Source organism: Peromyscus eremicus, chromosome 1, assembly GCF_949786415.1.
Source record: "Peromyscus eremicus chromosome 1, PerEre_H2_v1, whole genome shotgun sequence".
Classification (NCBI taxonomy): Eukaryota; Metazoa; Chordata; class Mammalia; order Rodentia; family Cricetidae; genus Peromyscus; species Peromyscus eremicus.
Genome location: NC_081416.1, coordinates 98963546 through 98980944, shown reverse-complemented (window position 1 = coordinate 98980944; position 17399 = coordinate 98963546). Strand labels below are relative to the sequence as shown.

At 40.3% G+C, this 17399-nt stretch overlaps 1 protein-coding gene across 1 annotated transcript in view; it reads left to right on the top strand.

Moving 5' to 3' along the window:
• The window catches only part of Fchsd2 (FCH and double SH3 domains 2), a 212099-nt gene that overhangs the window by 187021 nt on the left and 7679 nt on the right, over positions 1 to 17399 (top strand). Inside the window, exons 14-15 of the mRNA XM_059270348.1 lie at positions 11221 to 11355; positions 17313 to 17396. Coding sequence (XP_059126331.1) covers positions 11221 to 11355; positions 17313 to 17396 — 219 coding nt within the window. The remainder of the gene's footprint in view (positions 1 to 11220; positions 11356 to 17312; positions 17397 to 17399) is intronic.

The following is a 17399-nucleotide window of genomic DNA, read 5'->3' as shown; positions in this document are numbered from 1 at the left end:
TGCACATAAAATAAAAATAAATTAAAAAAACAACAAAAAACACACACATACAAGGTTCAGTCTAACACAGGTTCAGTTTAAAGGTGAATTCAGTTACCAGGGCAGAGCTAGAACCCAGTGCAAGTAGGGTTTGACAGGTAATAACCAGCACACAGCTTTTCTTCATAGAATTTACAGTGTCTGTTTCTCTTTTTTGTTTTCTTTTATTGTCTGTCATCCTCTCTGGAATATAATGGCCATGTCTTCTGGCTCTGCTGCACACAGCAAAGTACCATGGTACAGTAGATACGTAGTGTTTGTTGAAGGAAGAACTGAGTGGATGAATGGAAGGATGTAATAGTGGTAAATAAAAAGCTAACTTTGTTCACGGTGCCTCTAATATTTGTGCCCTGCAGACGTTAGGCAACCTTGTTACATAAACTGGCCAGTTTTTAAAAACATTCCTAGAAGTTTTGTCACATTTTGCACATAACATTCTGATTTCCTAATGGGAATACATTTATATATTTAAAAAGACTGTATGGGGGGCTTATGGTACAAGAAAAAAAACAATCTATTGAAAGTTAATTTTATTTCAATACTAGTGGTAATCTGGCTTGTGGGGTTGGAAATCATGCACATCATATACTTGACTTTGAGGTTAGAAGAGCTTGTCTGGATGTCATGGAACATCTTCCTATTACATCTTTAAATTTCTCATCTACCTCAGGTTGTTCTGTTTTACAGTTTATGGTAACATCAGGTTTGAGGCACAAACTTCTTTGTGCTCTGTAGCAGCCCTGCTTTCAATCAGTCAAAATGACTATGCTTGAGTCAGCACCTTTTGAGGATGAATTAACGTTGAGCAGGCATATATCCTCAACTTTGGCTTTCTTCCTAGGCATATTAGAGGTGAATGGGACTTGGTCTTTTTTCAGTGTTTAGCAGCTGGGAGAACCAGCAGACCTTTATAGATCTTAGTGATATACGACAGTATGTGACTAGGTTTAACATTCATGCTACATCTCTCTGTGGCAAACTTCAGGTCATTTATGTCAAATTCATCAGCACACCTTGCAGAAAAAAAAAAAATCACTCCTTTCTGGATTTCGTAGGGAATATTAGGTTAACCGACTCTTATGATCTCCTCTAACCCCAGAATTTTTTATTCTGTGACAGACTATCAGAAAACCTCAGTACTAGCTCCAGAAGAGTTTGCCCATAAAGAAATGTCATCTGAAGTAGGCCTTGATGGACTTTAATAAGAGCTAAATAGAAGCTGTGCTTATGAGTCTGAAGGAAGCGAATAAATGAAATGTGCATAGGGGCTTCTAGACATCAGCTCATCAGGAAGTGTCAGCCCCTTGGAAAGCAGTACTTTCCAATCTTGTCCCACCTTCCCTACCCTCTAGCCAGTCTTACAGAGCCTGTATTTCCCTTTTTAGCTTAAGAGGTTATATTTTATGGAAGATCTATCAGCTGTATTACTAAAGGAAACCTTAAGTCATAAAATAGCTTAATGAGGTCCCAATATTTATTTAACCTTTTCCTTAAGTAACACTGAAATGATTCAGAGAATTTTTTACCCCTTCAAACTGACAGCTAGCTGGCTGAGGAACATGAGGCTGAAATACACATTCTGGCCACCAAATATTTTCTTCCTTTGTAGATGCCAACAAAAGCATTAGTCATCTGGGGAACATGATGACTATCATAGACATTAACAGTATAGCTAAAGAGTGTCTCATGGAAGGTAAATGTTATTAAACTACATAATCTGTCTTAGAGAACCATACTTAGATGATAACTCTTCCTCCCGTCTCATGCTGTTATATAGAATATAGGATTGGGAAGAAGAAAGAAAAGAATCCCAGAATGTGGTGACACATTTAAAAAGAGATGCAGGGCATGGTGGTGTGCATCTTTGATCCCAGCACTCAGGTGACAGGTGCAGATGGATCTCCTGAGTTCAAGGCTGACCTTCAGCCTGGACTACATAGGCAGGACATCCAGGACTACATAATCAGACCCAGTTTGAGAGAGGGAGTAGGGGGACAGAGAGATACTTAGTTGTTGGGTAACTAGAGCCTACAGAGAGCTACCCGAGAGTGGATTACTGCCAGTGACATCATGAGCCACTGAATCACTCATCCCTCCCTTCTCTTATTATCCTGCCTTCTCTCATTTAAACCCATAACTCAGTTTAGAGCCTAGCCCTTAAAATTACATAAACAAATAATAAGGAAGACTAATTTTGCATTTTTTTTTTCAGTCTAATGTTCCTTGTTACTAGATAATCTTCGTAATCCTCCTTTTAGAGTCTCTGTGGTCATCTATGTAACATTTGCATATATACAATTGTTCATTCATAATAAATACGGCTTTTACATGCATGGATTTAACCAACACAAATATGAAATGTTTGGGTTTTTTTTAATTGCATTAGTACTGAAAATAGAGACTTTGATCAGTATACCTTAAGCATGTTTACAATATAGCAACTATTTCTATAGCATTTACAGTCTGTTAGATATGCATAGGTAATATTTAATACTTTACCATTTTATGTAAGGGACCTGAGCATCCATGGAATTGGTTTCCACAAGGGATCCTCGATACAGTTTTCATTGGATACTAAGAAACAACTAAATTTCTTTTTTTCAATTTTAGGGTTGTTTTCTGTAATACAGATTCCCAAAGCGTGAGATTTTTATTCTTTCTAGTCTCCTTTTTTCCTAGATTTTCTAATTATAACTGACACTGTCTGCATGACTTCCCTCAACAGTTATACTAGGCGATCTGACAGTCTGCTTTGCTATGCAGCCTCCCTAAGGATCTGACATTTGCAGAATTGCAGAGAAATAAATCCTGACTCCAGTCATCTTGAAGACTGTGCTGAATAATGTGGTTGAGAGGCAAGGAGACTAATATGCTTAACCTTTACCCTCCAACTGCCTAATAGTCCTTGCAGTCAAATAGAATTTGTTTTTAAAATATGAAAACCTGTTTGTGGGCTTGAGCTAATCCCAATTAAAAGAAAGAATGGATTTCTATAATGAAACAAATAGAAATTGTTAAAAGAATATCCTTGCAAAAAAGCTTCAATTGCTTTCATATTTATAGTACTTTCAAAGGGACAGCAGTCTTTTATATTGAAACTAGTAAGTTCCATGCTCTAAAAAGCCCAAGCTTCTGGTGAAATTGACATTTCAAATTCTGGTAAGATCAGTTTAGTTTACTGCTTTCAGCCAGCCCTTCTCATGAGACCCTTTGCTGAGTGTTGACTATATCTAAGCAATATCTACAGTTGAGAGAACCTGTCTCACTTGCCAGTAGCCAAGACCAAAAAGGGAGTGGGACTGAAAATCTCACTGAGAGAAGTATATCCAGCCGTATTATTACAATTCATTGACTTGCAGCATAGCTATAATAGACTATTATTCCACTAATCCACTAATAGGCAGGTATACAGAGGAAAGTACTTGTCACCAAGCTTGGTGACCTCAGTGATACCTGGGACCCATATGGTAGAAGGAGAAAACTGACTTCTGAAATTGTCCTCTGACCATTATATGCACACATACACAACACACACACCCCCAAAAAACATGGTAATTTTAAAACATTGAACTCATAGAGGTAGAATTGAATAGTGTTTCCCTGAGGCTTGGATGGTTAGGAAGCAAGGGTGATGAGCATCGGTCAAAGGATACATAATTGTAATAAGATCAGAAGACTGAAACTCAAGAGATCTGTTGTGCCACAAAATCACTATAGTAGAGAGCTGGGGAGATGGCTCGGTGGTTAAAAGCACATAGTGCTCTTCCTAAGGACCTGAGTTCAATTTCCAGCATGCAACAGCCTGTAACCCCAGCTCTGGGGAATCTGACACCTCTGACCTCTGGGCACTTGCATTCACATGCATATATCCCCTACACACACATACACATAATTAAAATAATATAAGTCTTTTTTAAAAATCCCTACAGTTACCAGTGTATAATACTGTGTAAAAAGCCGGGCGGTGGTGGCGCACGCCTTTAATCCCAGCACTCGGGAGGCAGAGGCAGGCGGATCTCTGTGAGTTCGAGGCCAGCCTGGTCTACAGAGCGAGTTCCAGGAAAGGCGCAAAGCTACACAGAGAAACCCTGTCTCAAAAAACCAAAAAAAAAAAAAAAAAAAAAAAAAAAAACAAAACAAATACTGTGTAAAAATACAGTGCTTACTGTATTTTTCCCAATGCTGGGAGAAATACTGCCAGTGTGTATTATCATATTCTTGAAAAAAAAATAGTAAGGAAAGCAGATGCTATGTGATCTCATCACAGAAATGTGTGGTTAAATAAAAGTGTGCATGTGCATCTGAAATCACTTGAATGTCCAACAAAAAAGAAGATGAACTAGATAGATTGGTACTCATAATCTCAGCTACTTGAGAGGTTAAGGGAGAAGGGATTTGAGGCTAGCCTGGGCAGCCAAAACAAAATAAATAAACAAAAAGGTAGTGATATTTCCTTTAAGTAATGGAACAATATGTAAATGTTATCAATATTATTGTTAACAATATTTATTTTATGTGTAATGAGAGTTTTTAGGAAATTATTAATTCACATTTGTAAAAACAATTTGGGGGGAGTTTTTGGTTTTTTGAGACAGGGTTTCTCTTTGTAGCCCTGGATGTCCTGGAACTCACTGTGTAGACCAGGCTAGCCTCAAACTCAGAGATCCACCTGCCTCTGCCTCCCAAGTGTTGGGATTAAAGGCGTATGCCACTACTGCCCAGCTAAAACTCAATGTTTTATCCATTTTGATTTCAATGAAATACAAAAATTAGTTTCTTCTTTTTAAAAGTGTGCTGGAGATGTAGCTGGGTTGTTAGAGCACTTGCCTAACATGCATGAACTCCTGGGTTCAATCCCCAGTACCACCTAAACCAAATGTGGTGGCATATACCTAAAATCCTAGCACTTAGGAGATAGAGGCAAGAGAATCAAAAGTTCTAGGTCATTCTCAGCTACATAGTGAATTTGGGACCAACCTGGGCTACATGAGAGCCTTTCTCAAAAATAATTAAAATAGCGATAATACTACTAAAGTTCCTGTGACAGTTTCTTACCCATAGTCATGTCAAAGAATATTCATCTCATCCTCAAGATAAGCACTTTCCCCCCATTTTATCATCTAAGCTTAATCACCACTAAAAGCAAGGAGTGGGGGAGTGTTAGTTATGTCAGGTGTATTTGTACATTATCTGCATTAGAAGAGTTAGTTAACTAATATGTTACTGAGTGTGTTTACAGATGAACTGATAGGCTTGGGAGACTCAGTATCTCCTTAAAGTCTGAGTGAGGAGAGGTAACATTTGAACCCAGAGGTGTCTGCCTCTACAACCCTCAGACCTCATGCCCTTACTCTATGGGGTTTCTCTGTGTTCTTCTAATCTCTGTCGTTTTAATTACTGTGTAGGTCTTTTTTTTTTTTTAAGTATCATTGGGTGTTTTATTTCCAGTGCCATTAGTGGTTGTGTTAAATCTTTGTGTACTGTGTGTACATTAACTGTGTTAAATGTACAGTTGACATTTAAATTCCCAAGCTTAATTGATATTTCAGCAGCTTTATTGAAGGTTGAAAAACATACATTCAATTGCACATGTTTAATGTATACATTCTGATATGTTTTGACATATGTAGGCACTAGTAAAAGAATTGCAGTTATGACAGTAAGCATATTTATTATTCTCTCAAACTTTCCTCATTCTCTTTTGTAATCTCATTCATTTTCTATTCCTCAGTTAACCACTGATCTACTTCCTGGCACTTTAGGTTAGTTTGTATTCTGGATTTATATAAAGAGAATCATATCTACTCTTCTGAGTGGAACTTTGAAAACTCAGTGTGATGACATTGAGGATCACACGTTATTACTGTATGTTAACAGTTCATTTGTTTTTCATTGCTGAGCAATATTGCATTGTATAGCTGTAGATGTCTACTCTCCTTCTACCCATTGTGGACATTTGGTTGTTCTGGGCTATTTTTTATTATTATTACTTATCATAATTTTGTAAGTCTTGAATTTGGGTAGGATAAATACTGCCAACATATGCTTTTAACTAGGATATATAATGAGTATGGATTTAGTGTTTTAAGAAACTAATCCTGGTGACACGGGGTATGATTCAGCTACTTGCAGGCTGAGGCAGAAAGATCACAAGTTCAAGATCTAGACTACTGGGTGAGTTCAAGGCCAGCCTGGGCAACTTACTGAAACCCTATCTCAAAATTAAAAATTTAAAAAGTGCTGGGAAAAGGCTGACTTTCTGAGACAGGATCTCCATTTATAGCCCAGACTGGCCTAGAACTCACTTTGTAAACCAGGCTGACCTTGAGTGTAAAACTACCTTCCTCTCTTGGGTTTGCTGATGCTGACCCTGTGCCCAGCCAGAGGCTGTTCTCCTTTTAATAGACTTTGATAATTTGGCTTGGGTTTTGTTGTTACTGTAAAAAAAAATGTTCTATCCAAATTACTGAAGTTCCTGGTATAAAGTTGTTTATGATATTGTGATTATCTGCTTATCTGGAGCGTCTGTAGATATGTCAGTCATCACTCTATTTCTGTTGGTTCTGTCTCCTGTTTTTTTGTGATCATTTGGTTCTAATAGAGGTTCATCAGATAGATGGCTCTCTGCATGAGCAAACTTTGGGTTTCATTTGTTGTTTTTGTTTCCTGTTTTATTAATTTCTGCTTAGATTTTAATTATTTCCTTTCTTCGTTTAATTTGGATTTAATTTGTTCTTTTATGACTTTTTTCAGGTAGAGGCTGGGATATTGCTTTTAGACATTTTCCCCTTTGTTGTGGAGGCATTTGGTAAACATTCCTTCTACATATTACTTTAGGTTCTTTGCATGGTTCTGCTAATGTGTTATCATTCAGTTCAAGATACTTTCTGACTGGCTTTTCGGTGTCTTCACTGAGTGGTAACTTACTTAGAAGTATGTTGTTGAGTTTCCAAATTTTGGGGAGGCTTTCCAGATACATTTCTGCCTTTGATTTCTAATTTAGTTACACTGTAGATCAGTAACATACTTCAGTTCTTTGAAATTTACTGAGATTTCTTTTGTGACCCAGTATGTGGTATATGAGAGTGTGCATTCTGCTGCTGTTGGGTACTGTGCTCTACAAATGCAGTGACATCTAGTTGGTGGCGTTGCCCGTGTGTTCCATACTCTTACTGATGCTCTGTGAGCCCCGCCTGATGTGCTATGCCTTAGGGGAAACAGGAGTCATTTCCAAACCTGTGTGAGCTCTAGAGATAATTTTCTCTGATCCTTCTAGGTGGTTCTATTCTAGCCTCAGCTACTTTATTCATACTCATATACTAAGCACTTCTCAGCTGAAGACATGAGGCCTCTGCAAATTTCCTCTGCAAAGGATCTCTTTCTGCTCTCCTTGTTACTTCGGTCTGAACTCTAGCCGCCTTGGCCTTCATGAACTCCCAGTTCCACTCCTCAGTTCACAGGGCACACCGTCCTCAGCCTGGAAACTTTTTCTGACAGTAAGTTGAGCAAATTGTTTTCATTCCCCAGACACCACTGTCTTGTTGCTTGGTGGCCTGTGTCTTGAAAACTTTCATATATTTTGACCATATTTTTTATGTTATTACATTTATTTACTGGGAGTGGGGCATGCCATGTTTATCAAGTAGAGGTCAAAGGACAACTTGCAAGAGTCATTGGTTTACTCCTCCACCATGAGGGTCAGGGATTGAATTGAGTTGAAGCTTGGTGGCAACACCTTTACCCGTGGAGCCATCTTGCAGACCCATGGCCAATTTTTTCAATTGTTTCTGGCATGAAATTCAAATCTTGTTCCTAGTATTCCATCTTGCTTTGAAACAGACATTTATATCTTATTACTTAGGCAGTGTTTAGAGTAAGGTTCTCTGCTCTGTGGTCACTTCTCTGTCCAAGTAGAGTTCAGAGGTTCTGGTCAATTTCTGCTAGTAGCTGCTTCCCCCTTTATTAGGCGTCAGCAAATTCCTCATCTGATTCTCTGTGCCTCTTAAAACCAGCAAAAGATAATGACTTACTAAGTGCCTCTCATTTGCCCAGGGAGTGTTAAAGGTTTAAAATGTATTGCCTCCTTTAATCCTTATGATAGCCCTGTGAAAAAATAGTTGTCTTCATTAGCAACATGAGGTCACTGAAGTTTAGAAACCAAATGACTTGCCCAGAGTCACACACAGCAAGTGCGTGATATAGTCAGTATTCACATCTAACCTGTCAGACCGAGGCTCATTGCTTCCCTCCCTATGAGCACAACAGAGCTGAAGGTGCTGAGTGCCAGGAGACAGCCACTACAAAAACTAATTCCCACAGGGTTCTTCTCACTGCCCTTGCAGGAAGAGTAAGCATTTTACAACAATTAAGGAAGGAAACGTGTAAGTATGGCTAAGAAGAAAGAAAGAAGGGTTGAGAGTGTAGTCCTTAAGATAAGAGACAAAAGAAGACTGAGATTTTAGAAATGCTGGGTCAAGAAAACACGAGAACAATGAAGAGGATGGAGGGAGGAAGGAAGAAATTAGTCTTAGATGTTGTGCTTTAGAAAGCTGCTAGAGCCAAGCCAAGCATCTGACAGTGGCTCCTGTTGTCACTAAAGCCTTCTAGTCCTTTCTGTGAGAATAAAATGTGAACTGAAAACAGAGGACGCAAAAGGAATATTTAGTATCAGTCCATGCTGGCAAGATAAAGTGCTCTGGACTGATTCCCAGTACCAAAGCACATTACATGTTAACATTCTGTATATATTTTTGGAAACTTGTTCTAACCCCATTTTTATAAATGTCTGAGTATTTTTTGTAATACACTAAAATGTCTGTAACTTTTCCTAGAGTGTGAAAGCAAGTTCTTCTGAATATATAAAATATGTTTAAGAGGCTAGAGAGATGGCCCAGTGGTTAAGAATGTTTGTCCTGCTCTTGCAGAGGACCTAGTTCCAAGCACCACAACAGGTGGCTAGCAACCACTTGTAACTCAGGCTTCAGGGGATCTGATGTCTCTGTCCTCTGTCTGGTACACACATAAACACACACACACACACACACACACACACACACACACACACACACACAATTAAAAATAAAATATTTTTTTAAAAAAAGGGGGGGGGGGAGAAACTCTGATTGGCCATGGTAGCCCTTACCTGTAATCTGAGTAGTCAAAAGGAAGAAGCAAAGAATTCCAAGTTTGAGACAAGCCTGAGATACATAAATTTCAGGCCAGTCTGGGATACATATTGAGACTCTGTCTCAAATAAACAACCAAATGAAAATGGTAAAACTCTGTACCTAGTAAACAATAACTCCTATGAGCTACCTTCAATCCCAACAAATGTTGTGTAACTTTATCTCTGTGACTTTGACTACTCCGTATACTTCTTAGAAATAGAGGTGATGTTTATCCTTTTGTGGATGGCTTATTTCACTTAGCGTAATTTCTTCAAGTACATCCCTATAGTATTATGTGTCAGCCAGCATTCCTTTTTTTTTAAGACTGAGTAATATTCCATTATATGTGTGTACTGTGTTTCATGTACCTATTCTTCTGTCAGTGGAACTTTGACAGTTATAATATTGCTCCTGTGAACATCAGTTTGCAAACATCTGTTCAAGTCTATGCTTTCTGTTCTTTTAGGTATATACCCAGGAAAATTTCTGAATTATATGTAATTCTATGTTTAATTTATTAAGGAAACACTATATTTTTTTTCCATAGCAGCTGGGTCATTTACAGTCCCACTACAGGGTTTCAGCTTTGTTACATCCTCAGCGTGCTCTTTTCTCTTTCTTGATGATAAAGACCCAAATGAATGGAAAGTAGTATCTCATTGTGGTGGGTTTTCCTTGCCTGTTTTTTTACTGTTTTATGTTTGTTTGGGGGTTGTGTTTTGTTTGTTTGATTGATTGATTGGTTGTTACAGGGGTTCATGTAGCCTAAACTGGCCTACACTCATTATATAGCCAAGGATAATCCTGCCTTTGCCTCCCAAGTGCTGAGAATATAGGCATGTGCTACCAGGTGTCACTCTTAGCCTAGACTGGTGTCACACTCAAAGCAGTCCTCCTGACTAAGCCTCTTGAATGCTGATATTACAGACATGATACATCACACCTGGCTTCACTGTAGGGGTTAATGGATTGATTGCTTTGTTTGTTTTGAGACAGGGTCACTTGTAGCTCATGCTGGCCTCAAACTTGCTATGTGACCTTGAATTTCTGATCCTCTTGCTTCTGCCTCCTGAGTGTTGAAATTGCAAGCATGCATCACCACCACACCTGGTTTATGGAGTGCGGAGGATAGAACAAGACAAGTACTCTTATAAACTGAGCTGCATCTCTGGCCCCTTCTGATAGTGTCTTTCGGTAACAGAGCACCTTATCATAGTTAATTCTGCTATTGGTCATGGCTTGAACCCTGTGTTGGGCACTATATTTTCTAAAAACAATGTGTGAATTTGCATTTCTACCTACCATAGTTATAGACTGTTTCTCCACATCATTCCTACCTGTTAACATGTAGGAATCTTTGTTTCCTCATGTTAGAATTTAAAATGTTAAGAGGACTTTGTTAGCTATTTTTTAATAGCAAAAAGTGAAGGGATACTGATAAAAAATACTTCTTAAATACTTGAAAAAGTTTGTTTGTGACAGGGTCTCATTTAGTCCAGAACCCACCATCTAGCTAAAGCCAGCCTTTAGTTCTAGCCTCCACTTCCCCAATGCTTGAATTATACATGTGTACCACTGAGATGCTTTACTTTATTTATTGTTTGTACATGCATGTGTGTATATATGTGTGTGCACACACAAATGTACCGTGGTGTGCATGTGGAATACAGAGGACAATCCTTGGGAATTGGTTCTTTCCTTCCACCATGGGATCTGCTGATGAAACTCAGGTTGTCAAGGTTTGCATGGCAAGTACTTCTACAAAACCAGCAGCTTCCCAGACTGACGTTTTACTTTTGTGTGTGTGTGTAACTCCAAGTGGCCTGAAACTGTAGATTTTAAACATTCTCTGGTCTTTATAATATGGAAAATGCAATTGAGGACAGTCATTTCTCTGTGGTTGAATTGATGAATTAATATTTCGAAACAATCAGATTTCAAGTGATTTTTTTTCCTGTTTTCTACCGTTTTCATGAAATAAACAAAGTAGCCAATGGCTTCTAATTTCTCCTAGCTTAATGCAGATGCTGAAAGAGAAGAAGGAGAAGAGTTTGAAGACAACATGGATGTTTTTGATGACAGCAGCTCCAGCCCTTCTGGCACTTTAAGGAATTACCCACTTACCTGCAAAGTTGTTTATTCCTATAAGGTTTGTATCTCCCCCATGTATTGGTGATAATAAATTGTGACAACTCTGAGAACTCATGAGACTCTCTGCTCACACTATGCTGGCTAGCATAAAGCTGCCATCTGCTGATAGCAATAGGACGTGGTAATGAAATGGTGAGACTCTGCCATTGACTTCTCTGCTTAAAACCCTGTCTCTATCCAGGTGGTGTTGGCACGTGCCTTTAATCCTAGTACTCAGAGGCAGAAGCAGGCAGGTCTCTGTTCAAGGACAGCCAGGGCTACACAGAGAAACCCTGTCTCAAAACCGCTGTCTCTGTTGCTCTTGAGCTACCCAAACAACTTGGTCTCTGTGAGACCCAGTGTTTTGGGGGTTTTGTTTGTCTTCGGGGTTTTTTGGTTTGTTTGTTTTCCTGTATGGCAGGAATGGTATCTACTTTGAAGACTGAGTAACACTTCCATAATACAAAGCACTGGGCACAGTCTTATAAACTCTCAGTGGCTAGAGTTCATGCCCCAGCTTGGCATAGACCTTCCCTTAGGACTCTCCCACCCCACCCCACCCCCACCAGATTGAGACCAGAAGAAAAATGTCTTACAAAGTGGTTGTAGGAAAAAATCCAGCACAGTAGCCAGTGGCTGCAGTTCAGACTCCAGGGGCACTCAGCTCCTTCCCCCTGAACATCTTTGTACTGCTCACTCCTTCTGCCTAGAACTCCATTTCCTCACGTCTCAGCTCCCTACTTCTCTCCCTTTGAGCCCAGCTCAAAAAGCACCTTCCTTGCAGGAGAGGGCTCAGCAGTTAGAAGCTCTTGCTGCCCTTACAAAGGACATAAATTCAGTTCCCAGCATCCACGTAGAGCAATTCACAACTACCTGCTAGTCCAACTCCAGGCCTCTGGCCTCCAAGAGCAACTATACTTATACCATACACATAATTAAAATAAAATGAATCTTTTTAAAAATCTCTTTCCTTTAAGGAAAAAAAAAAAAAAAGCTGGGTGGTGGCGCATGCTTTAATCCCAGCACTTGGGAGGCAGAGGCAGGCATATCTCTGTGAGTTCGAAGCCAGCCTGGTCTTACAGAGCGAGATCCAGGACAGGCACCAAAACTACACAGAGAAACCCTGCCTCGAAAAAGAAAAAAAGAAAAAAAAAAAAAAAAAAACCAAGAAAGAAAGAAAGAAAAAGTACCTACTCGGGTTCGGATCATCCTTAACAGCCTACTCTGACCTGTTGTCCTCTTTTATTTACTCTGAACAGTCATGCATTGCTTAACAGTGGGAATACATTCTAAAGAATGCAACTGCACTAAGAAAGAATGCATTAAGTGATTTCAGTGTCATGCAAACATAGAGGGAGCTTCCATAGCCTGATAGTAGAGCCTACTACTCACTGAGTTATGTGTTCTGCATGTTTTACTACTGCTCATCAGGCCATAACGAACAAAGCGCATGAGAACTACGGGGCTGCTTTGCAGTAAACTTCTCTGTGTGTGACAGATTCTCATGGAGCCCAGGTTAGCCTCAAACTCACTTGTAGCTGAGAATCCTCTTAAACGCCCAATCCTACTGCCCCTACCTCCCAAGTGTTGGGATTGCAGGTGTGCACTTCCAGGTTTAGCTCTATGGTAAAGGTTTTGTTTTGTTTTTAAGTAGAAGGAATATATTCTAATACGACACTCAGCAGAATGTGGTAGCACATGTCTAGAATACCAGTACTCAGGAGGTTGAAGCAGAGTGATTGAAAGATCAAAGCTAGCCTGGGCTACACAGAGAATTCTAGGCCAATCTGAGTCAAAAATGAACAAAAACAAAGGTAAAGGAAGAAACAGAAAAAGAGAGAGAGAGAGAGAGAGAGAGAGAGAGAGAGAGAGAGAGAGAGAAATAGTACAGTAGATTCACTGTCATTGCCTTGCCCTATTTATCAGTGCTGCATACTCTGCATAACTGTATGAGCCATACTTTTGTATGTCTGGAAACACAGGTTTGTTCATACAGTCACTGCCACAAGCATGAGGAGTGTGTTGCATTATGGTGTCATGATGGCTACAACATCATTAGATGACAACGTTTCCTTCTCCATTATAATTTTATTTTTGAGATAGGGTCTCACTCGGTAGCCTATGTAGAAAATACCTTCAGCCTTGGGGCAGTCCTCCTGCCTCCGCCTCCCAAGTGCTGGGATTATAGACAAATCAATACTGCCATGCCTGACTTTTATTGTAATCGTACAAGACCACTGCATATGTTGTAGTTCATTGTTGACCATAACCTCACGAAACACGTAATTGGACATTTGTGACCAGCTAAACTTTATCTTACTTATTTTCCTATTTCTTTGTCTGGCTCCTCACTGAAGATCCACAGAAACAGAAACTTTGTGTGCCTTATCTGTGTTCAGCACCTGTGACAATGCCTGGGCACAGGAAATAATTGTAGAAGGAGTAAATGAGGGATGCAAGGAAGGCATAAACAAGTGAATCCTCCTCTGTCCCCACTGTGCTAAGACACAGAAGAGGTTAATAGTGCCAGAGATGATATGGGGGGGGGGGTATAGAGAAAGTTTTCCAACTGCTGTACACCGATAACCCACCTGCACCCCATGTGCTGAATGTTGGCTACATCTACTACTCAATACCAGTAATTCCTGGCTTTTGTCATCCATTCATTATATTTAAACACATAATACTTCTTGCTTCCTAAAAGGGTTAGAGCTTTTACGAGTGTAACTTGTTTTGATAATCTTCTGAAAATTTGAAGTCATCTTCTGAGATAGTTGGAAAGATCTTCCAAGGTATAAAGCTAAAGCTTAAAGTTATTGTTACTTCTGATGTTATATTTCCTGATGTTGCTTCTTATTGTTATATTTCCTTGAAAGTGCCATAAATAAGATTTGTGATAATTAAATGGAGAGTCCTAAGCCCCCAGCTGATTTCAGACAGCTCATATTCTTCCCCATCACTTCTGCTGACATATCTGACCATTTCCCTATGGTAAACCAGAGTAGAAAAATCTGTCTAGGGATCAGAAATTTAGCTTAGTAGAGTACTTCACTAACATGCACAACTATGGGTTCAAATCCCCAACCCTTGGCCGGGTGCTTGATCCCCAGAATCCATGTGATAGGAAAAGAGAACTGATTCCCAAAAGTGCGCAGACATACATGTAGGCAAAACTCACACAATTTTTGAAAAGAACTGGGTGTGGTGGTGCACACCTTTAATGCTAGCCCTATGGAGGCAGAGGCAAGCAGATCTTTGTGAGTTCCAGGCCAACCAGAGCTACATATCGAGACCCTCCCTATCCCAAAAACAAACAAACAAACCTTGTTATAAATGTCAGATACAAAGAATACCAAATTATATGTGTATCTCCAAGATCTCTGTGCCATTCTTCAGCTTTTCTGTAATGAATAAGCATGAATTTTAAAACCGGGAAAGCAAAATACAGGAAATTAAAGATAGGTGGGAATGGATTTCTGACTTACTGAGAGTATTGAGACTTAAGGGACACAGAATTAAGATTGTATATTTAGTAGCCATTTATTAATTACTTGCTATCTGTAGTTGGGATGAGAGAAGAAACATAGCCCCACTCTAAGTCATTTTAGTAGGAAGCCCACAGGGATGAACAACTAGCTGGAGTGCTGTGCATGGAAGTCAGTGTCTGAGAGATGCAAAGGTCTCCCAGAAGTAACCACAGAGGCCAGAAGAGGGCATTGGGTCCATTGGAACTGAATTTACAAACAGCTGTGAGCTGCCATGTGGGTGCTGCAAATTAAACCCCGGTTCTCTGCAAGAGCAGCTGGTGCTCTAACAGCCGAGCCAGTTCTCCAGCCCTCAACGACATCTTAGGGTCATTTGCCCATAGAAATTGACTGAAGCTGGACTACTCAGCAGTCTACGGTAGTGGCGTACACCTTTAATCCCAGCACTTGGGAGGCAGAGGCAGACAGATCTCTAAGTTAGAGGCCGGCCTAGTCTACAAAGTGAGTGTCAGGACAGCCAGGGCTACACAGAGAAACCCTGTCTTGAAAAACCAATAAAGAAAAAAGGAAAGAAAGGTGGAGGAGGGCTGGCAGACAGAGAACAAAGGGAAGAAACAGGCAAGGAAGAGCACAGTGTGCTCAGAGGGCAGGAAAGCATATGCTGGCTCGAGGCTTTGAGAGGCCACAGGGCCCACTGGCTGTAGATCTCTAGTGCTCACTTCTGTTGGCCTACTGCTATAAAGCTGGACAATCCACATGGACCTCCATGGCTTGTCACAGGACAACAGCATGTTGTATTCTGACCCCTCCTGCTTTGCTTTCACACACATTCAAGTCTGGTTGTATTGATACTAAGTCTTGCCATGTACTTAAGGAAATGACTTCATTACAAAGGGGGGTTCCTTTGAAACAGGATGTCACTTTGTAGCCCAGGCTGGCCAGGAACTCCTCTTGTCTCAACCTGGGATTCATAGGCAGGTGTCACTCTGCCGAGCACACAATATAGTTTCAGAGTAACAAAAAAAATTCCACAGAAGGAATATGGAGAGTAAATGGATGGGAGTTTCTTCATATTTTGAAGTTAGAAGTAATCTACTTAAAACCTGTCATTGGAGCTGGGTGGTGGTGGTACATGCCATTAATCCCAGCACTTGGGAGGCAGAGGCAGGGGATCTCTTAAGTGTGAGGCCAGGCTAGTATACAGAGTGAGTTCCAGGAGAGCCAGGGCTACACAGAGAATCCCTGTCTCAAAACAAACAACAAAACAAAACAAAATCTGTGGTTAGAATATTCTGAGTGGTCATTCATCTTCAGTCCTGTTTCTGTGTCAGGAAGCTATGGCATCATCCATAATCTGGGTTTTGATGAAATATGAAATGTGTCTCAGGAAGTTACTCACTTTCAATAACAGTTGTAATGCAGCATGCCAGTAATCCTAGCACTCAGTAAGTGGATGCAAGAGGATCAGAAATCCAAGGTCTTCAAGGTCATGCTCAGCTATATAGCAAGATTGAGGCCAGCCTGGGTTACATGAGATCCTAAATCCCCCCAAAGAAAAGAAAATGTTTCTCACTTTATAGCCTTCTGTTTGTTTGTATAATTTGGAGATGTTTTATACTTGAGTCTGAGATTTGAAGAACAATAAAGCCTGTGTGACAGTGGGACTTGGAGAAAGCTCTGAAGGCTTTTTCCTAGAGAACCAGAAGACACATGCCACATGTGACAGACAAGACTCTTCAGGAAGCCTTGCTAGAGACTCTCTCTGTGGAGTTCCTCTGGAGCATCTGAGTTTCCTCAGGTTCTGTTTCTCAAAAGCAGACATGGTTGTGGGAGCCAGCAGAGACAGTAAAGCAGCTACAGCTAGTGGAGAAACATCCGTGTGGATCAGTCCCAGTCTCCACACTCAAGGCGGAGCAAAATCCAACCTCAGTCATTGGCTTGCTCATACCTTTCTTCTTCAGAGGCGCCCTAGGCACTGCTCAAGCCACCCTGCAATCCATGTACATGGTGTCTGTTTCCACTGCATGCACTTCATGATAGCCTCTGGTAGCCCTGCCATTCAAGTGCCTTCTTGGTTACGTATGCCTCCCAGGTCATCTTGGTTCTGTGCTTATTCTTGCCACATTGACCACCATTTTCAGAAAGTGGCAAGGGTGACATTTGGAATAAATGGAGGCATTGTGCTGAATAACTTGTGGCAGATAAGCACAGCAGAGAAGCGAGCTGGAGCCAACATCCAGGCCCTTTGCTTCCAGCATCGCACTCTGCTCACTGAACCCGATTACCTCTTGAGGATCCAGTTTCTGTTGCAGTTTTATTTTGTTTAGTTTTCTGAAGTAAAACTTCACCTCATTATGATAGTTTTACGACACTAAAATTTTGTTGCTCAAAATCATTTCAATATTTTGATCCCTGGCTTTTGTTATGACCAGCTCACATCTGCTCTTTATCTAACCTTTTTGATTTTGTCCATGGCCATCCTACATTGCAGGCTTCTCAACCAGATGAGTTGACCATTGAGGAGCATGAGGTGTTAGAAGTGATTGAAGATGGAGATATGGAAGACTGGGTAAAGGTA